This window comes from Antechinus flavipes, chromosome 5, assembly GCF_016432865.1.
Source record: "Antechinus flavipes isolate AdamAnt ecotype Samford, QLD, Australia chromosome 5, AdamAnt_v2, whole genome shotgun sequence".
Taxonomy (NCBI): domain Eukaryota; kingdom Metazoa; phylum Chordata; class Mammalia; order Dasyuromorphia; family Dasyuridae; genus Antechinus; species Antechinus flavipes.
In genome coordinates this window covers 247,406,593-247,429,715 of record NC_067402.1, presented here as the reverse complement: position 1 = coordinate 247,429,715, position 23,123 = coordinate 247,406,593, and the positions used below count along the sequence as shown (strand labels likewise).

At 34.8% G+C, this 23,123-nt stretch overlaps 1 protein-coding gene across 1 annotated transcript in view; it reads right to left on the bottom strand.

The window, feature by feature from the left end:
* The window catches only part of PTPRQ (protein tyrosine phosphatase receptor type Q), a 285,135-nt gene that overhangs the window by 44,753 nt on the left and 217,259 nt on the right, over positions 1-23,123 (bottom strand). The window contains exons 43-44 of the mRNA XM_051962483.1: positions 12,362-12,461; positions 9,310-9,438 (exon numbers count right to left, since the gene is read on the bottom strand). Of these exons, the coding sequence (XP_051818443.1) occupies positions 9,310-9,438; positions 12,362-12,461 (229 nt within the window). The remainder of the gene's footprint in view (positions 1-9,309; positions 9,439-12,361; positions 12,462-23,123) is intronic.

The window sequence follows — 23,123 nt, the reverse complement described above, 5'->3', positions numbered from 1 at the left end:
CCTGAAATTCAAGTCATTTGTCATGTGATTCACCCTCACATCTTTTCATTTAGTGAGCTGTTTATTGAATTTGGGGTAAGCTGCATTTGGTAGCAACTGGATTGAAGCTCTGCCTAATTTGACCTTTTTCTATGTCCTTCCACAAGCATGTAGATCATTTTGCAAGAGAAAACAAGGGGATACTTCTGACCACAGGGGAAATATGTACAAGCCTTCACAGCTGGTCACATGTTTAGTAGCTTTCTGCAGCAAGGAGTAGGATTAGGGAAGCTGGTATTTTTCTTTTCAGATGTTCACAGAAAACTGCTTGAGTTTTATTTTTGTGTTCGAGGGGAGAAAAGGAGTTTAATTTCTAATCTGTGATTTAGATAAGCAGATCCACAATTTGTCACACTAACAGAATAATAAATTGGTATAGTGACTTTCATTGAAGGAAGATAATTTTTAGAGATGAAAATTTATATAATTATGAGTCTATAATAATTACTTTAAATATGTGCAATATTAAGTTTATGACTGCATAGTCATTTACACATGCTAATAAAAACACAAAAAGTAGCACTGACATGCAATGAAGAAGAATAGCTAGGAAAGAAAGACACATCACAACGTAAATGTATTTTTTTTTGCTTTGGAAAAATGAACACACATAAGTAGAGCCTGAATAAATTACATAATGTAAAATGCAATAATACCACACCACCTGTCAACACTGCAGTTATAACACAGTGACTTACTGGATGACAAATATGTCCTTGCGTCTAAAGAAAAATGAAGAGTATCTGAAAGTAAAGATCCATTATTGATTTAGTAGATGAGCATACTCCACTGTACTTGGATTTGTTTTGTTTTGTTTTTTGCTATTTTGAGAAAATGTGTACTGAGTTTGTTAAGATCTTCATTATCTTCCTGGATACTTACTAACTGTTGGATTCAGACAATATTGTCTGATGGCTAGACTCTGGATGATAATTACTGATATAAAACGTAAATTAGTGTTAGATTTCTGCTACTAAATTAATCCAAACAGTAATTTTGTGCATGAGTTTTTAACATCAGTCAAATTTCTTTTTTATTCACTACAACCTTAAGAGTTCTGTAAGAGTAAAAACATATTTATAACTTTTCTTTCCCTATCATCACTACACTCGTTCCCCACATCCACCAGCCAGATAAATATTTAGAATAAACAGATCAAGAGTGGTTGTCTTTTATCTTGGTACCTTCAATAATTTCTGATGGCTGGCAGGCTCTTCAGAAAGGAAATTGTAGGACATTTCCCATTTGAAATAATGGTCACCAAGATTTAGTAATCTTACTTAAAGTAAGACTAATGTATGAAAATACAGCATTTTACAAAAGACAAATTAGTTCAGCAGTCATTTTCATAACCGAAAGCTTAATATAAGATCCCTTTAGATTAGGAGTTTGTAGGCTTTTCTGTGTGTTATGGACTTTTTTAGACCCTTTTTCAAGACCATGTTTTGAAATGTTTAAAATAAAATGTCTAAAAAAAGCAAATTCATAAACCCCAGATGAAGAACCCCTGTTTGATCTCCATGCTATATGCATATGACATTTATTACAATTCCATTCTATAATCTACATAACTCCTTGGAGGACTGAAATATTACATGGAACAAATAAGAACAAACACACAATCGTAGGACTTGAGAATCAAGAAGGGGCCAGCAAGTTAGCTAGCTAGCTATTTATACAAATGCTTTATTTTAAATAAAGCAACCCCCATATTATTATTTTTTTTCAGGATTATGGCACCTTTTATTTAAAACCTTTTTTTACTAATAAAAATGGGAAGGACCATGTGATCAAAGAATCTTAGATTTAGATCTGGAAAGGATCTTGGAAGTTATGTAGTTCAACTTATTTTCAAAGTGAAGAAACTGAGGCATAACAGTGACTTGACTGAGGCAAATATAATTTTGGGACCTAATTCCTCTAGTAAATCCAACTAGGGCCTGGTTCTAAATCCATATCTCTACTACCTTCCTCTATTTTCATAGAGTTGAGCAGCAATGTTTGCCTTTGAAGTGAAAAATGAAAGGCTCTGCCTCTGAGCTAGATTTAATTTCTTATCTCTCCAAAAGGGATGATTCACAGCTAGTTCAGATATCAAAATGGCCCATTTTCCAGTCTCTATTCCCCATTCAGTACTGGCTTCCCACTCAAATTTATTTTCAGATGGAAAAAAAATGGCATTTGGTCTAGCCCAATGACAGTTGATTTTTAATTGCTCTATCAGATGGGTTTGAATAGACTAGAATCATGAAGGGTCTGTCTCACAGAAAATATTCAGACCATGATGACATTCATGCTTTGCTCTTCATGACTCTAACTTCCATCAAGCTTCTTAATGGTCTTTAACCCTTCTTTAACTCTCACTAAGGAACTTGAAATATCAAACTGGCTGAGACTGAGAATAACTTTCTCAGCCTTTCTTTTCTTAATATGTTGCATTATTAACAGAACAAATCTCTGGCTTTATCTGTAAAGAAAATAAATCTCTTTATCAATGCAGAAATTTTTCATCTTAGAGAGCTGAAAGGGGGCACTAAAAAATAAAATGACCTGCCCAGAGTCAATTTAAGCTTAGAGCTTAAATTGAACCTTTTGACTTGGTTTTGTGGACTCAGATTGGTTCCCTGCCCCCTACACCAGGCTGGCATGACCCCTCCTTATACACATACTTCATTTATATTGGGTCTATGATTTAATTAGCATAGTTACAAAACTCTCAGTTAAAAAACAAATCCAAACACTACCAATGAAGATAAACAATCCAATCTTAGAGAGCTGCTGGATTACACAGTCAGTATGTGACAGAGAAAGATGTCAGTTTTCCTGATTCCAAGGCTGGTTCTCTTGAATCAACCTGTTGAAGTTTTTCTTTTAGAAATTACATATTTAACATGTATTGGACTACCTGCCATCTAGGGGAAGGGTTGGGGGGAAGGAAGGAAGGAAAATTTGGTACAGAAAGTTTTGAAAGGGTCAGTGTTGAAAAATTATCCATGCATATGTTTTGTAAATAAAAAGTTTTAATTACTAAAAAAGAAATAAAAAGAAATCATATAAAAGTTTAATCTTAGATGGAACCCAAAGTTCCTAATACTAAATGCCTAATAGTAAATTTATATACTTAATACCAAATTGGGCTATATGCAAATTGATCTTGAAAGAGGATTCAGTGAATTCTTAAAAGAAATTCTGGCTTGGGTAAATCACTTTATCTCCCTGTATCTCAGTTTCCTCATTAGTAAACCTAGGGATTTGGTTTAAGGCTGTTAAGCTCTAGTTGCATAATCTTATGAAGACCGATGAATACTTAATGAAGAACACTCAAAAACTCTTTTCCTTTGTTTCCGGAAAAAACTCTGTGGTTTTGAAAACATGTCAAAAGTGAGTTGTTTGGCATTTCTGAAAAATAAGGTGAGTCATGATTTTAATCATATTTGACTCTTCATAACACCATTTAGGCTTTTCTTGGCAGAGATACTAGAAAGGTTTGCCTTTTCCTTCTTCGTTTCATTTTATGGATGAGAAAACTGAGGCAACAGGGTTAACACAGATTTGACCTCAGGAAAATGAAACTTCCTGATTCCTATCCAATACTTTATTCACCGTGCCGTATTATTTAATAACAAGGGTAATATATACAGGAAGCCTGAATTTTACTGGAAACTACATTCTTTGACAGATTTTTGACAGCTAGTTTAGGCCCCTAATGCCTAAACTAAAAATAATGAAAATTTAAAACAACCATCAAAATAACATTTCATCTTTTCTTTTTCTAACAAATATGAACTTGGAATTTCATGTCTATTCAACTATAAATGATAGGGCATGCAAAAAACGATGAAGTCAATGAAAAATACCATAAACTTTTGGCATTAGAACTAATAATAGAATCTTGTGGGGAAACAAATACTTCCAAAGAGTAATTGTTTTACTTAGGAACTGTCTCCATAGACCTACTCAGGCTCTAATTAAGCTTCAGTCACTTAGGCAGAAAGACTCTGCTATAAATCTTTATCTAGATTATGATAAAAGCTCCTTAATTAATCTCCCCAACTCATATTTCTTTCTCCTCCAATCCATTTGGTACAGGATGTTCTAAAACTAAAAAAGTGAACTAAGACTTTTTGGGACATCCTGTATAGTGCCAGGAAAGTGTTTTGTTCCCCGCCCATCTCCTCCCCATTCCCACCTTCCTTCCCATCTCCCGCCCCCTCCCCTTTCTCCCCCTCCACCTCGTGCACCTCGAGGCTTAGATTTTACCATGCTACTTTCCTACTTGGCAAATTCCAGTGGCTCATTATATTTCTATATAGTGAAATAGTGTTTAGATTTCAAAAGTTTTCACAATCTGACTCGTCAATCTTTCCAACTTCATTGTTCAGTAATCCCCTCATGTATCTAGGATCCAAATAAACCAGCATTCTTGGTGTTCCATATCCTTTGCCTTAGTTATACTCATGCCCAGAATGCACATATTCCTTATCTCTACCTCAGTGAAATCCTCCTTCTTGCACATGCACATGCACACACACACAAACACAGGCGCACACACACACACACACACACAGACACGCACACAGACTTTTCTGGGAGTCTCCAAGTATTAATACCCATTCTCTTCACTACATTATACTTGTTCTCTTTATATTTGCATATACATTTTTGGAAAAATACTATTTGTACTTCCCTCAATACCTGGAGCATCCTCATTTTGGAACATTCACCTGCCATACTAGCCCTTGTCTTATATTCTTTTTTCCTCGAGGCAATCTAGATCAAGTTACTTGCCCAGGATCATACAACTAGAAAATATAAAGTATATGAGCACAGATTTGAACTGAACCAGATTTGAACCTCCTTAGGGCCAGTGCTCTAGTTTCTATGCCCTTTAGTTGCCTTCCTCACTTTTTCCCATTTCTGAGATACTTCAAGGATCTCCATTTTAAATAGGGACTCTGACAAACCAACTTTCATTCCCCTTCCTACAGCATTTCTGACTTTATGGCCATGCCCTATCATAGGCCCCTTCACCTTTTTCATTCTTTATCTCTCTTTTGTGGGTTGCCTTCTCCCATTAAAAAGTAACCTCCTTAGAGGCAGAGATACTGCTAAGTTAATTGATCTATCTAGTCCAACAAATGGTTGCAGTGGATTCAGTGATTTCCCTCCTCCAGGAAAAATACAAACAAAACTGAAATATCCTGACATTTCAAAGAATGCAAGGACTGCTCCTTAAGAGTCCTGTTACATTTTCCATGCAATTATCTCTAAAACAAGGCTCCTTGCTTAGACATTTAAACTAAAACGTCAAAACATGGACTCACAAAAACAAGTTTAATTAAGAATTCTTTGTTTTGTTGCGTGTGTAATGGGTAATCCCCATTACCCAATAATTTTTATGCATATTCCATTCTGATATATCCATCCATGAAAAAAAAAAAAACTTTCTTTAATGATTCATGTTTTATTGAACTAAATCTAAATAAAGTGATGGATCACTTTAGAGTAATTGAATGAAATGAAATAGCTATGGATAAAACAGAACATTAAATTGCAAAAGGATGAAACCAATAACATAGGAAGATGTTTGTAAATAGAGTGACAGGTTGTTTTCTTTTCTCTTTAGGGTAAAAAGAAAGGCACTGACCTAAAGAAGCATAATATAAAGATAGGCATCAAAATGCAAAAAAATATAGAAGATAATAGAATATAATGGACAGCTTTTTTTAAAAGTAATGCCTATAGAAGATTTAATACCTAGGCATGCTAATGACTCCTTGCCTTCTAGATGATTCATCAATTCAGCAAGCATTTGTTAACTACCTAGCAGGTACAGTGTTTCTTCTGAACCACTGAAAAATATCTTTTTATTATCATTTGAGCGACAACATAATATAGCAAGTAAAGAGTCAAACTTCAAAGCCCTGAAGATTTGAGTAACCTTCTTCTGACACAAACAAAATGGTCACTTTTCCACTCACTGCTGTAGATAATTCTCTAAGCTTGTAAATTGAAGAGAAAGTGCCATCTGGGAGTTCTGCATACCAATCTTCATCTATCCCTATCCTATTCTTGATCATTTTCATTTTATTATTATCATTAAATTGTTTTGCTTGTTTGTTTTTTGTTTTTATCATATCCAACTCTTTGGGATCCCATTCAGAGTTTTCTAGGCAAAAATACAGGAGTAATTTGTCATTTTCTTCTCCATTTCCATTTTATCACTGATAGATTCATTTATGTTCTTGGATTCAACTATAACTTCTCTTCAGATAATTCTTAAATCTCTATCTCCATATATAGCAACTCTACTGAAATCCAGACTCTTCACATGAATTTTCCACTGTCACTTCAAACTCAAAATGTTCAAAACTGAGCACGTTATCTTTCCTTCCTAAAGTAATTCTAATTTCTGATAGAAACAGGTTAGGTAACTGATTGAATATAGGGTAAGGGATTCCAAGAAGACTGGAAATCTAAATAACAAAAACAGGGAAATTTGGAAGAGGATTGTTTTGTTGCATTGGGGGGAGGGGGATGTTTTTATACAGAAAATATAATTCGTTTTCTTTTGAATATGTAAAGCTTGAGATTCCTATGAGACCCTCTGTTCCACTGTGATATCTCATTAGATATTGTGATACCTAATAAATGTCTAACAAGTAGTTGGTGATATAAAAATGGAAGACTGGATTTGGAATTGGATATTTAGCAGTTGTATGACTCTGGAAAAGCCACTTTTGACCTTTTGGAGCCACAATTCTTTGTAAAATGCAGATAACAATAGCTGCTACTTTGAAGAATTCTCATGAAGATCAAATGAGAATATTTAAGTGCTTTGCAAACCTTATAATATTCAATTAACATGAAGCCTACTAACATGTTAAGCTTCTTCATATTAGCAATAATATCTGATACTTAATGAAACAGGTCACATTTAAATTCTTCCACAATTTTTAAATCCTATTTGTGTGTGTGTTACAACTTCCTATTCCTCTTCACATACTTATGCTCTACTAAAATGGACAACTATTTATGCAACCAGAACACACTCTGCAATTATCTACCTCCATATATTTGTTCATATTATTTCCCACACTGCCCTTTCCTCTTCTGTTTCAGAGGTTGACTTCTTTAAAGTTCAACTTAAATGTCATCATCTTCAACAAATATTCCTTGATTATTCTTTGACACCTAGCTGGTAACAGATTCTTGCCTTACTTTCTCACAAAACATTGTTAATTCACTTCTTAGATGTATCTTTATGTATCATAATGATCAATGTGTGGCTATTTGCCAGTGAAAGGGGATCTGTTAGAAAGATTATAAACCTTTAGCATTTTACTAGTTTTTGATAAAAATGCCTTTTTTCATTTGCAAATCACTTAGGTGACTGTTATTGATGCCACTCATCTAAGGACTCATTTTTTGAAATCTTAGCATAGCAGCTTGTGGTCCATCTAAATATGAAGATTATCAGTAGCCTATCATATACAGTAATTCATTAGATTATAAATTTCTTGGGAACAATGACTGGCTTTTGCCTCTTTTTTGGATCTCCATTCCTTAGAGCAGTGCCTAGTACTTAATACTCAATAATAAATGTATATTAATTGATTGACAGGAGAGTTCATCAACACTGTCAAATGAAAACTGCTTAGATGAGTTTCAATAGGAAATCCAGTAAAGCTCATTATGTTGCATGTGACTTATATTTTACAAGTATATGCATGTATGCAAATATGTATCTACTAAGGATAGAGAGGCAATGTAGCATAGTGAATAGAGAGCTAATTGTAAAACCGGGAGATCTGGGCCTCTTCTATCTACTGGCTATGTGATTTGGGGCAAATAATCTCTTACTGCTCTAGGCTATTCTCTAAGACAGTGTAGAGAAGGTATGGGTTTACATTGACAAAGGGAATTTCCTATAACAGTGAAATCAATGGTCAAATCCTTCTTCATTTAAATAAAAAAAATTAGAACCTTAAGCAATGAATATTGAAAATCTAACAAATCAAATAAAAATATTAGACAAAAATAGTTAAATGTATTTCTAGAGCAATATTTAGAAATTACTTTTACATAAAGAAAATTAAAATGGAAAAAAACCCTTTATGTGAATTATATATTCAGGTAAAATGCTAATAATTAAATTATAGTTAAATGAAAGTCAATTTATCTCCAGTTCTGAAATGTTATGTTTGCAATTAGACATAATAACAGTGAATAAAGTTCACTTTGTAGCAACTGAATCAATAACTTGTCAGATGACATTTCTTTTCATAGCATGTATCATAGATATAGATATAGATATAGATCTCCTCGAAATATCTACACAAAGTCAACCTATAATGTACACATTGAGGTGCTTATGACAATCACAAATAATTCTCTTCTTTCCCTATCCAAACTTTCCATGTCATCACCTTAGAGACCATAATAATTGTTAGTTTTTGTCTTATAAATTCTGTTCTCCCTGGAGGAATCATTTCCTAGACCAGCATTCCAGTACTTACCCAAAGGCATATTATTTCAGGTCTTACTGAGACCTTTTAATAATTTCTACCAAATCAGTAAAGATGCTTGTAACAATAAAGTATTTAATTATGAAAACATTTTGACCCTTCGAATACATTTCTGGAGAAATGACAAGTTGTTATAAATAGTTCTTTTTAATAACCACAAATTGCAGAATTTGGAATAGCATATGAATTTTATTATTGTTCATTTTATGACATTTTATCTTTGTATTTTATCTCAAAATATTTAGCATCTTTTGATATAATTGCTAATCCATGTTTTAGGATCCTAACAAAATTAAATATAAAAAATATTAAAGCTGTATTTTTATGCTAAAGGAATGATTCAAACAAAGACAGTCATTATAAAACAATGAATTTTAGGTAATGATTATTAAGTCATTAATGTGGATGCTTTTGTACATGACCAAATATCAATTTCTTGACATTATCTAAAAATATTTATCAAGCAAAAGTTTTCTTAAAGCTTTTTTTCTCATTGGAAACTATGTTTTATGATTTTTTTTTTTTTACCTAAATCTTCACTGTAGTCTAAAAATAAGGAAGATTAAGTAATTCTCTGAACACTAGTGAGAAGTGTGTGGAAGAAGAAGGTCACCCTTTGAAAGATGATCTGAGTGACCTGTGTAAATAAGAGTACCACAAACACTTCCAACAAGCATAGGTCAGAATGGGGTCATGGCTACAGATCCTTCAGACTACTGTTTTACCAAAGGAGTGTGCTTACCGAGTTAATCTCTCATCCTTCAGCTCCAGGTCTGCCACTGTGATAAACTGATCCAGCTTGAATTTGGTGTCAATAATTTCTGCATCCCGCGGAGAGTATGTGCCCCCCTCTTTCTGTTTCTGTCGAATTCTAGGACAAGCAAGGTAGAAAATAGCTGAGCAAAGTAAGAAAACATCTTGATAATTTTTTTAGGGAATACATATTTGTGACTTTAACATGTCTAAGAAAATTAGAAAATAATGAAACTGATGGATTCAATTGTCTGATCCCTCCTAAAGTCGGACAAGGAAGCTTCAGTCCAATAAAAAAGAGACATAGACAAACAAGTATACCAAATATTTAAAAGAAAATTCTCTTCTAATCCTGCTATAGTCTATTCCCATTATCATGTCAATGACTTCTTTTGTTAAGTTTCAATATCAAGACTACTCTAGCAAACAGAATATAATAACCCTCATGAAAAGAACTGTCACACTTTTATATGTGCATTCTCTAGCACAGTGCTTGGCACATAATAGGTATAATAAGTGGAGGAAGGTGTATGAGTCATGAGATTATAGCTTTAGAACTGAAAGAAATTTTAGAGGCCATCATTTCTAACCCTCTCATTTTAAATATGAGGAATCTGAAGCACAGGTGAGGGACAGGGGTTCACCTAGCTAGTAATTATCTGAGACATCGGGTTTTCTTGATCCAACTCTCTCAACTATTATTCCATACTGCCTCTCTTTGAGACAATTAGATTTACTTAGACGCTTGTTATTATCTATGACCATAAACTGTACTACTAATCTTAATCAGTTGATGCACATATGTGTGCATGGAGTATGTTGGCTTAAGAATGTGGATGTCTTAGCCAAGACCTTAGAGTGAGAAGAGCCCCACTTTTAGTTCAGAGGACTTAATCCAGACCTAATAACTTAGTATTTCCTTAGGTAATATCACTCTCCTTCCTGGGTCACAGGTTAGTCATCTACAAAAGAAGTTTAGACTGTGCCTCTAAGGTCCCTTCTAGCTTTAGAACCCTGCTGTGTGATAATTATCATAAAAAGCATGTATGAACTATGAGAGCTTAAAACCATACTAAGACTTTTGGACCACTCACTATATGAAAAGTAGGAGAGGTACCATGTAGCTATGGAATCATCAAGAAGCTTTGGTATGGTGACACAAAAGGGCTGGGAACACAAGAATGGTATGCCAAACAGCCAATGTATGTTAAAGGTAGGACTTGAAGAAAAGTTTTCCTAATGCATATTTATACATTAACTAACAGCATCGTCAACCTAATAGAGTTTTACCTCACAGCTGGAAGAGATCTTAGCTGAGAATCTCATCAAAAACCTTTCATTTTACAGCTGAGAAAATTGGGAACCCATAAAAGTCAAGTACCCAAGGTCTAAGGTACCCAGAGTCAAGAAAACCTGAGTTTATAAATCCAGCTTCAAGTGCATTGTAGCTCAGTGACACTGGGAATAGAGTTAACCTCTATTTACTTTTGTCTCAAGTGTGAAATAGGGATAACAATAGTACCTACTTCACAAAAGTTTTGTGAGGATCAAATGAGATAATATTTATAAAAATGCTTAATATAGTGCCAGGCATGTAGTATGCTCCATAAATATGCTTACTCCCTTTCTCCTTTCCCAAAGAATATATAGATTCACTAGAAATACTAGTGTTTTGTTTTCATGTGTTATGTATGTTAGTGTCTAAAGTATATTACTGAGATATATAGATAAGAGTGCAATGTTCATTAGAAAATTTAGAAAAACTTTAATCAACTATTTTATCTTACATTCTCTCCTTTACCAAGAAAAGGGCAATTCATAAGAAAATAAGTTACTACTAAGGACTAAAAAACACTCTACAGAACTTCCAGGATCAATCTAGATTTATTTCAATATCTAATATGTTTTTTTCTTAAATTAGCAGTACTGTCTAATTATAATGATAAAATGATTATTTTCAAGAAAATCCAGGTATTTTCCCCTCACAAGTGCTTACACAAGGTAATTGCATTTTTCAACACCAAGATTTCAAACAAAATGATAATTTTTTGCTTAGTTTCATTTAACCAGAAAATTCAATTAGTTAGAGGCAATAGGCTAAAGAGCACTCATTTTGGAGTTTTGTATTTTATTCTCTTCATCACTGCTGCCCCAATATTTGCTACCTCTGTGATTGTAGGCAAGTCACTTGACCCCTCTGTGACTGTTTCCTTATCTGTAAAATGGGGAGTAATGTTAGACTAAAGGACTTGCAGGGTTCTCTTTAGCTTTAAATCTATAGTTCTAGATGTATCAATGCAGAAAATTATTTTATAAGTATTCTGGCTAATAAAATTCTTTCTGGACTTTGCCTTACTGTGCCTGCCTGGTATTCCACAATTTAGCAACTACAAATCTGGAAGAGATTATCAGATATGGAAGATGTAAATTTAATAGCTTGGGAAATACCAGATGAGAAAAACCACTTTTACTAATGCAAGTCAATACCTTTTCTTTAATTTACAATCTTAGAGAGATATCTACAGTACTACCAAATGACTTGCCCTCCCACAGTCAGTATGAATCTGAAAATGGACATGAATCTGAGCTCCAGAATAATTTTTCCTCCACTAGGCCATCCTACTCTTCAGAAAATTATTAAAATGGATCACTGAAGTTCCATATGTAGAATATTTAAGGAAAATTTTTTAAAAAGCCAGACTTGACAACATGAGAGACAAAAGGGTATTTGGGAGAATTATCATCAGAAGTCAGACATATGAAAGGAATCCAGACTAGCTGCCATTATTTTCACTAAATAGAATATAGGTACAGCAAAAATAAAATAACTCATCTATTCAAAGCATAAGAGGTTTCTGTGGTCTGGGAAGAGAGCAATGAGACCAATATTCAGTCAAACTGACATTCACTTCAATTCTTTCACCAGCATAATGTTTGCATGATTGCATCTGTATAAAACCTAGTTAATCTAGAGGTGATGAGGCTCAAATAATGTGTATAGTCTTATAAATGCCAAAAATGTTATTATAAGCCCATTTTACCTTGCAAATGCAAAAATAGCAGCCACCAGAAGAATTATAGAGAGGATACACAAGGTAACAGAGAGAATGATTTCTACAGTTCTTTCTGACAGTCCTTCACCTGAAGAAGAAAAAAGGAAATATCAAAAATAAATATTTAAAATTATTATTTAGATGTTTTTTGAAGTTCAGGAAAAATAATTTGTTAGTATTTAATTTCAGAGTTATGGAAAAGCTCTGTCTAATATATTGACTTTTGAAATAAATAGTATAAACATTTTCACTAAGAAATCTAAGTCATGCTTTGAGTAGGATGAGAATACAAAATATCACAATTATTATGGAAAGGGTTATTTGAATCTTTATAACTAATATCCTATGATTGTAATTATGTATCTACTATATTATAGACATTTACATGTGGCTAGAATTATGCTGTTTTATGAATTATGGGAGGGGGCAAACAAGTTGAATTTGGAGTCATACTACTTTAGGATCTGTGTCATTTCAGGCAAGTCCCAAGCTTTTCCATATGTAGTTTTCTTCATGGGATCAATCATGGGACTGAGAAGTAGAAAGGAGTTCAGAGGCCATTTGGAGGAACCCTCTCATTGCACAAATGAGGAAACTGAGTGAATTTTCCAAGATCACATAGTGATAAGCATCACAGCTGAGATTTCAATTTAGACCTAAGTGACATATGCCAAATTCTCCATGGAATTCTAAATTCCCTTTCCACTTTAGATGTTATATATAATAAAAAGAAAATATATAGAACTTGGAGTTAGGAGAAACTGTTTAAACACTTAGTATTTGACCACAGGTAATTTTTTAAGCTCTTTGAATCTGTTTCTTCAGCTGTAAAATGAGAATAACACTATTTGTACTAACTAACTGGGTAGTTTGATGACATAATAAATAGAATGCTGGGTCTGGAGTAAGAAAGATCTAAGGTCAAATCCAGATCGAGACACTTACTAGATGTGTGGACTCTGGACAAATCACTTAACCTTGTTTGCCTCAGTTTCCTCATCTGTAAAAAGAGCTGGAAAAAGAAATTTCTTTGCCAATAAATCATGGAATCATGAAGAGTTAGACATGACTGAACAGAAGCAACCTATCTACCCAAACAAAATTATTATTAGGAAACTATTAAAGGATTATGATAATATATTCTATTATAACATTTACAGTTGCCCTCTTAACATGTTACAATAATTGATTAATATTGACAAGTTACAATTATAGTTCTAGGCTGTGTCATTCTGTTGGAGCCTGTGGGCAGTCTTTCCATAGATGGAGACTCCCAAGCCATTTCATAACTTAATAAGAGGTCATTCAAAGTAGCTGTGGATGAAAGAGTCAGCCCATTGCAGACAATCTGGTGATAAGAACCTAACTAGCTGGTTAATACTCAGACCATAGCTATAAGTACATAACTGAAGCTACATGGGGTCTTGCTACTTCAGAAGATTCAACTAGAACTTTCATTTTGTGATCATGCTCTTTGAGAGACCAAAGTCAATTCAACACCTACAGTGGCACTTCAAGACTAGGACTTTATTTAAAGTTTATTTAAAGTAAAATAAAAAGAAGAGGATTAGAATCTGCAGATGACAATGGTAGAATCAATGTGCTTCCTTTATTCCCAGTAATTATGTTTACAAAATAAATTTATTTGGTGGAAAATAGCTTGGATCTCCCTTTCTTTTGCTCCTTAGATTTTGAGGGAAAGGGGGAGATTAAAAGCTGTCATTTCATCAAACTTCCTCTAGAAACATAGAATGACAATAATAGCTTCATAGCAATTTATAGCCTTGGAGGGATGCCTGGAATTCTGAGAGAGATTAAATGATTCATCCAGGATCACAGAACTAGTATGTGTCAGAGGCAGGATTTGAATGAGTGTGCTATCCACCATGCTATGTTGTTGTTCTTAATAAAAGCAGAAAAATATTGGACTTTACAAATCACCCAACCTTTGCAGTCTTCAGGCTGAAAAATGATTGATCATATATTATTGTTCATAAATAAAAGAGTTAAAGGTAAGTTTTAATGCATTTCAAAACATGAATAATTTTTGCTTTCATATGTTATTTTCCACATTTCACTTTTCACATGCCAACTATTGTTTAGCTTAAACTTGAAAAGAGAAGTATCAAGATAAGTAAAAGAATACCGCTAGGACAATCAATATTCCATAGATTTTCAGAATGTTTTCTATAGGAAGGAAGAAAATTGAAAGGTCTTTAAATCCAGCATGTTTTCCCACTTAAGAAAATTTGTCATTAAAATTCAGGAAATCAGTTTTAAAGTAGCTTTTAATTTTCACAAGGAACTTAGATCTTATGCCAAAAATAATCCTTATTCACTGACCTCTTTGCTTAAGCCACATAAGTTTTCTACATGAGGAACAGGGTTGTAAGGAAGAACAAAAAGGGACATAGGGAAATGAATGTTATTTTCTTATCAGTAATATGAGCTTAGCCTGGAAAAACAATTCTTTACATATATCTCTAGAGCCTTAGAGTATAGAAAATTATACTCTCATAAACGATCTTCTAACAAAGACTAGTTCTTGTGCAATATCCTCTTAAGGATGGAAAATTTTCAAGAACAAACTGTAAAAAAGGCTATATGCCTGCCATTATAGAACCAATTTAGAGAAGTTTAGAAATGTCTATTACTAGTATAGCTTTAGGGCAATGAACTTTGAAACTATAGCACCTCTTGAAGATCACCTCTTTGTCTTCTACTAGTAGATCAAGACTTCTCTTGAAGTTGTTAAATGAAGCTTTGATTTCCTTTTCCAGAGGAAGTGCCTCATGAAATATAAAATATTCATGGAAATATGATCCTTGCTTTGGACTACAAGATATGCTTAGATCTGAGTAGGATAGGGCAAGAAAACAAGGAAAGGCAAAAAGAGTACAGAGAAATTTCATAATAGAATAATAATCTGAAAAAATAGAAAGTAAATAAAGTAGGTGACAGGAAACATAAAAGAAATTTTCAATAAAATGTATCAGACTTTCTTGGGTCTTTCAGGTTCAAGAACCATATTGGATCAAATGCCAATTGTAATTTGCCAGTAGGTTTCCTGTTTCTCACTAAGCTCAAATAAAGACTTCTCAGTATTAGTAAAGTATTTAAAACAAGGGGTGTTATGGTAAAAGAAAACAATCACAGAGTATCCCCACCATAGGGGATAAGATTTCCTCTTGTTCAGATTTAATGAGAGTACTGTAAGGTATAGAAGTATCTGTCTGGTTTTCTAATCACAGAGAGCTCTATTTCTAGTCCCTGCAACCAAAATAACACATAAGAGGAACAGCTATAAAATTAAGTGCCTAATAAAGATTCCAAATAAAAATTTCACTTGGGACAGATCTTAGGAGAAAAAAGAGAAAAAATTGATGATTTGGGCTTCCTCTTAGAATAGAAAAATAAATTTCAAATATCTATTTTGGATTTGAAATAGTCCTAAGAATTGGGTAATTACTTAACTTCATTAGTAGATAATGAGTGAATTTTTTTTAGATACGAATCAGTGATCAGTAAAGGGTTAATTGATAAGCTCATTTCATCATTGCAAGTACTGTTTCCTAGTCAGAATTTGATTAATTAGGCATCATTCAATTCAATATGATCTAGGACTTTGGATAGAGCAATTAGGGAATATTTAGTGATCTTGAAAAATAGTTTCAATAGAATAGCAGGGGTGAAAATCTGATTGCAGAGGAGTGATGAGGAATGGAAAGAAGGAAGAATATATTCTCTAGAGTTTTGGCCAGTGATTTCCAAATAAAAAAGAGGAGATGGAGGGATTATTTTGCAAGATTAGCAGAAATGGAGAGAAATGTTTTCCTCTTTGTATTTTGTTTTTGTTTTTAGGATAGCAGAGATATGAACATTTTTATGCAGACTGTTAGGCTCTACTAGAGATTAAAGAGTAGGGAGCAAAGCATATAGAAAGAAGGAAAATCACTGAATCTCAGAATTTGAGAATATCAATGGCCATCTAGTCCAAACTCAGATAACCAAAGAATTTTCACTATAATCTATCCAATGAGTGGTCATCATCCAACCTCTGCTTACAAAGACTTCTCAGTTGAGGGATCTCACCACCCTTCCCCAACTCAAGGAAACCCATCCCACTTTTAGCTAATAAATTGTTATTCGTTGTCTCTAACTTCTGGCCTAAATTGTCTTTTTTGCAGCTTCTAATTCTGCCTTCTGGAGCCAAATGGAACAAATCTTGTTGTATCCTGATCTAGGCAGATCACATCTGAAGTACTATGTTCCTTCTGGAGTACCACATTTTAGGAAGGTATTGACAAAATGAAGGGTGACAGGTTTTTGAGAGAAAGATAATGAACCCAGAGACAAAGGCAGAGAAAAAAAGACACACTCAGAAAAAAGAGAGAGACCCACACAGAGACACAGAGAAAGATATATAGATATAGTTTCTTTTCTTTTCTTTTCTTTCTTTTTTTTTTTTTTAATAACTCCAAGCATTGTAGAAAATGAAGGCTAACAGAGTATAGTGGTCACAGTGCTTGGTTTGGAGTTAGGATAGACTTGTTTTGATCCATTGTTCCCCGGTGTTTACTAGTTTTATGTATTGTAATCTCTCTGAGCTTCATTTTCTTCAGTAGTAAAATAAAGAAAATTATGTACTAATTACTTCCCAAGATTGCTATTAGGTTCAAATGACATAATTCATGAAAAATGTTTTTGCAAATCTTAAAACAGTAGATAAATATCAACTAGTATTATTTATATTTATTGTATTGTAAAGTATTATTGTTTAATGTGTCAAAATCTTATCTCTCACCCTCTGAATTTCTCTGTCTCTGCCTGTCTCCCTCTGTCTCTTTCTAACACCCATCTCTCTTTCTCTCCTTTAAAAATAGTAATTGCTGCAAAACAGGGGGCTCAAAACATGGTCCTTCCCTCTTTCTTTCTGACTGTCTATTTTTCTCATTTAAATTAGAAAGTTTTATATGATTAAAAAAGTCACTTGCTAAATCAGTCATGAAATCATAACTCTACTGTTGAAAGAATTATCAGAGTTCATACACTTCAATATTTTTATCTCTCATTGGCCTCATTATTTCTCTTGCCAAGGTGTTAATTTTTTTTTTTCCTGCATGGACTCAATAGCACTCTGGTGAAGCTTTTGACTCTTCAGGTTATTGTTTTAGGTGAATAAAACACATTTAGTAGGATTACAAAGAAAGCCAGTTATACTGAAATTCAGTTATCAAAATATATTTTTCCCAGTAGTTTTTTATGGTTGTTTTACTTAATTTTTCCCCAATTACATTCAAAACAAAAAATGCATTTGTTTCTAAAATGTTTGAGTTATAGATTATCTCCTTTATTCCCACACACAATTAAAAAAACACTTTTGCATTTATGCAAGACATTTCTATAAAAAAAAAAAAGTTGTGGGGGAAAACATCCTAGATCTGCCACCCTAATGAAAATAAAAAAAAAAAAAACCTCAAGAAAAATTAAGTTTAAAAAGAGAGAAAGACAGATAAAGAGAGAATACATCAGTCTATATTCAGACACAATTAGTTCTTTCTCTGGATATGGATAGGATTTTTCATCATAAGTCCTTCAGAGTAGTCATGGAATTTAACTACAATATTCCTGAGCATTTTCATTTGGGGATCTCTTTCAGGAGGCAATTGGTAGATTCTTTCAATTTCTATTTTACTTTCTGGTTGTAGATTATTAGAACAATTTTTCTTGATAGTTTCTTGAAAGATGATGTCCAGGCTCTTTTTTTGATCATGACTTTCAGGTACACCGATAATTTTTAAACTCTCTCTCTTGGATCGATTTTCCAGGTCAATTGTTTTTCCAAAGATATTTCACTTTTTTATATTTTTCATTTTTTTCCATTTTGCTTTATTATATCTTGATTTCTCATAGTCATTAGCTTCCATTTACTCAATTCTAATCTTTAAGGAATTATTTTCCTTAGTGAGCTTTTTATATCTCCTTTCCCAATTAGCCAGTTTTGCTTTTTAACGCATTCTTCTCCTCATTAGCTTTTTGCATTCCCTTTTGCATCTCTCTCAATTTCATTCTTAATTTTTCCTCTGTCTCTCTTACAGGATTATCAAAATCCCTTTTGAACTCTTCCATGGCCTAAGCCAAATTCTTACTTTTCTTGGAGGCTTTGGATGTAGGAACTTTGACTTTGTAATCTTCTGAGTGTATATTTTGATCCTCCTTGTCATTATAATAACTTTCAATAGTCAGAAACTTTTTTTGTTGTCTGCTCATTTTCCTAGACTATTTCTTTATTTTAACTCTTTGTTAAAGTAGGTCTCTGTTTCCCAGGTAGAGGGTGCTCTGCCCCAAGTTTCAGGGGTTTTGTGCAGCTGTTTTCCGAAATCCTTCTAGGAATCTTACCACAATCACTCTTTTCTGCCTTGGAGCTGTTAGGGCATATCCCTGCCTGACAGTAGCTGTAAGATCTAATGTGCTGAATCAACAGAATTCTGTTTTGTTGATGCTCAGGTCTTACATACCAGACTCTTACCCTGTTGCCACAGACCCTTTCCACTGACTTTCCAAGTCCTCCCTGGTGTTCCCAAGTGCCAAGAGGTCTGGAAGTCTCTAGTATTATTGTTTATTCGGAGACACCCACCTTGCTGATGCTGGTGTCTAGTTCAGGTTGGTCTGGGTCACTCCAGGGCTGGGGCCAGGAGCTGGTGCACCCTGTGCTGGAATTCTGCAGTGGGCTGCCATTCTGGTACTACAGACCTTTTCTGTTGATCTTCCAAGTCCTCTTTGGTGTCTTTGGTCTGAGAGGTCTGGAAGCCACCAGCAATGTCGCTGATTCAGAGGTCAAGCTGAGGCTGGGGCTGGGGCTTTGGCTGGGGCTGTATCCAGGACTGCATCCTACATGACCTGCACTGGAACTTCCAGCTGGATTCTGATCTTGTTTTCACAGACCTTTCTTACTGACCTTTTAAATTTTTTTTTTGGCTGGAAAATGTTCTAATCCATCTTTTGGGGTGTCCTGATGCTCTAAAATTCATTTAGAATCATTCTTTAAATGAATTTAGAGCAGTTTGGAGGAGAGGATGGACAAGTTCTTACCTTAAATTCACCATCTTGATCCCCCCAACATATTTTTAAAGAAAGTTAATGGATCTTTAATTAAGAACTCCTACCTTAACTGCAGGTTTAGGTACCAAATTAAAGGGACCTTAAATGTCCTCTAAATCCCTCATTTTATAGAGGAAGAACTGGATCCCAGAGAGGCTAAGTGATTTGCCAAATGTAACATGAGTAGTAAAGAGCAAAGATAGATCTTAGATTTGAACTAAATTCCATATTCTTTATAATAGACAATTTTGCCTACCTGACCCTAAGCCTGTGAATGCTTTCACAGAATGTACTTTTGATACCATAGCCATGACATTCAACCACTTTTTCTAGAATCGTACATAAGGACTAGGTACTTTCCACATTTTTCAAGTCTCCTTCCACTATCAATGAAATTCACAAAATACTTCTTAGAATTGACCAGTGACCAAAAGTAAGCCTGAAAACTCAAAAAGATGAAAGAATGAAAACTTTATTTGAAAGTTTGATTGTTGCTCCTTGGTAGGTTCAAACACTAAATGATATACCCTGGCATTATGGGATCATTTGATTGGACCATGCTATTATGAGGTTATACCTTCTAAAAAGGGAATCCAGAATGTGGGGTTCTGGAAACACCAGAGAGGACTCTGAAGATCAGTGGAAAGGGTGTGTGCCAACAGGGTAGGAGTCCGGTATGCTGTACCAATGCAAAGCCCCCAATTCCAGGGCCTGAGCAACAACAAAGCAGAACTCTATTGATATACATAGATTATGTGTTTTGGTGGAAGAGAGAAGGAATCTTTTATTTTTAAGATAATAGACACAGATGGAATAGATCATCTAGTTGAATACTTTAATATTATAGACAGAATATTTGAGGTTCAGAAAGATTAGTGACAGTTTCTATTTGAAATTAAGTTTATTGTTCTTGTTGTTGTTGTTTTCCCATTGCATCATTCTACCATCCATTAACAAAAGTTAAATATGCCTTCTAAGTTTTAGGAATACATATTCACAAATAGGGAAATTAAGAATTTTTCCAAAGTATTTTATTTAATAGAAATGTTAAGCAGTAAAGGGTTTGTGTTCAAAACAATATATTTAAGATAGTGACTTGAAAGGATGGGGGGGGAGGGAGAGAGGAAATGGGGGAGGATGGAATCAAGATGGCAGAGTGAAGCCAGGAAGCTGTTCAAGCTCTCTGTTTCCCTTAAAAACTATATGAAACCAACCTTCTAAACCGAGTCTGTTGGAATGAAACCACTCTCCAGCTCAAAAGAAACTGGAAAAACTTCAAGAAAGGTTAGTCTCCCTGAAGTTTAGAACAACTCAGATAGACACTGGGAAAGCCTGTGAGAGGGTTTAAACCACAGCAAATGAAAAATAAGACCCTCTGTATCAATAGAGAAGCAAATCAGTGGAGCAGTTTCCAGTCCCAGCTTAGAAGACAAACTCTGGGTAACCAGGCTGTTTACTGAAAAGAGCAGACAAAGCTACCCCTTGCAACCATGAGAGGCTCCTGTGCTCAAAGTCAATGTTCAGAGGCCTTTTTACCTCAGGAATAGAGTTCAACAAGTAAAGAAGAGGAAATTACAAAAGAAAAGGAAAAAAAAATGAACAAGAAACAGAAAAGAAACTTGACCATTGAAAGCTACTATGGTAATAGGGCAGACCAAAACTCAAACTCAGATGAGGACAGAATATCAATAGAAGAAATCTCAACAAGTGATATAAATTAGTCTCAAGCCTAAAGAGACTTCTTGGAAATACTCATAAAAGACTTTAAAAGACAAATAAGAAAAGGAGAAGAAAAAAAGGAGAAAAGAGATAATAAGTATGCATGAGAGTGTCAACAGTTTGGAAAAGGAAGGAAAAATTGTCTGAAGAAAAGAACTTCAAAAGTATAATTAAGCAAATGGAAAAAGAACTGGAGGGCAGAGCCAAGATGGCGAAGAAGACAAATGCTTCATTCTAAGCTCCTCTTATTCCCTCACTATTAATTACCAAATTCAGCCTCAGAAATAGTGCTCCACTGGTAAAATCCATGAGTACTGGGAGTACAACAAACTACCAGCCAAAGATAATCTGGAAGATCACCAGAAAAAGGTTTGTCCTGATTAATGGAAAGTAGGCCAGTGCAGGCAGGGAGGCAGATCCAGAGGCTAGCACGTTGAATGGACCAGGGCGGGGGTAGTCTCCACGCAGGTGGAGATTTTGCAGGGAGGACTCTATCACAGATTGGCTGCTCTGCTTTGCTTGCAAAGCAGTAGGTCAGCAGAGAAGTTACAAAAAGGCCAAAGGTAGAGCGTACTCCAAAAAAACACCAGAATCTAATAGGATCTGGCTACACTGGAAATGATTCAGCACAGACCACAGCATAGCTGTGCAGCCACATTCTGCAGCTTGGGGCTTTTGCCAGGGGCAGTCATACTTCTACAAACCAAAGGGGCTCTGCCCAGGGCAGTTACAAATCTGCACAGCAGGAGGGCTCTGCTGGGAGCAATAGAACTTCCACAACCCAGCTACTTCCCAGGGCAGAGATACTTCTGATGTAGGGCTCTTCCCAGGGCAGCTGCTGATCCCCATGGTGGAGTTCTGCTTGGGGCAGCAACATTTTTGCTGCTCAGCCACTAGTGGCAGGACAGTCACTAATCCACAAAATGGGGCTCTTCCCAGAGCACTTCTGCAGCTTGACAGTGCTTTCCAGGGCAGAGATACTTCCTGTGTGGAGCTCTTCCCAGGACACATTCACTTCAGTCTCTAGCCCCAGGGCAGTCACTAATCCACACAAGTAGGACTCTTCTTTGCAGGGCACTTCCACAGCTTGCCTGTGCTACCCAGGCCTGAGTCACTTCCTATGTGGACCTTTTCCCAAAGCACTCCTGCAGCTCAGCTACTCTTTGCAGCTCGTTGGCAGGATAGCTACTGTCCAGATATCTATCCCTGCTCTGCAGAAGAAGTTGGTAACCCCTTTGCCCTGAAGGCAGACTCTAAGGGTTTTTTTGTTTTTAATGAGTAAAAAAGGCAAGTGTACACTAACCTTCATTAGCTTTTATACAGAAAGAGAGTAGGTTTTCAACCCCAAGGAGACTAATAGCAGACACTCTCCAGACAAAAGCCCAAAGGGGGAATGTAACCTGGTCCCAATCACACAAAGCTCTCCTAGAAGTAATTATAAAAAATCTTAAAAGAGAGCTAGAAGAAAAAATGGGGAAAGGAAAGAGAAGCTATGCAAGAGAGTACAGAAAAGGTATATAACTCACTTAAAGAAAAATGTGATAAAGTGGAAAAAGAAAACAACTTCCTGAAATGTGAATCAGAAAAGGTAAAGAACTCCCAGGGAAACAGAATTTGTGAATTGGAAAAGATAAAGAATTCCCAGGAAAGTAGGATTTGTGAATTGGAAAAGATAAAGCACTCCCAGGAAAGTAGGATTTGTGAACTGGAAAAAGAAAATAACTCAGTTAAAAAAAAAAAATGAATGAAATGGAAAAAAATTCCATAGAGCAAAACAACTCATTTAAAAACTCAATTGGGTATACACAAAAAGAAGTTTAAAAAAAGCTAATGAAGTAAATAACTAATTAAAAATCAGAACTGAACAAATAGGAATGAATGATTCATTGAGACATCAAAAATCAGTCAAGCAAAACCAAAAAAAAGAAAA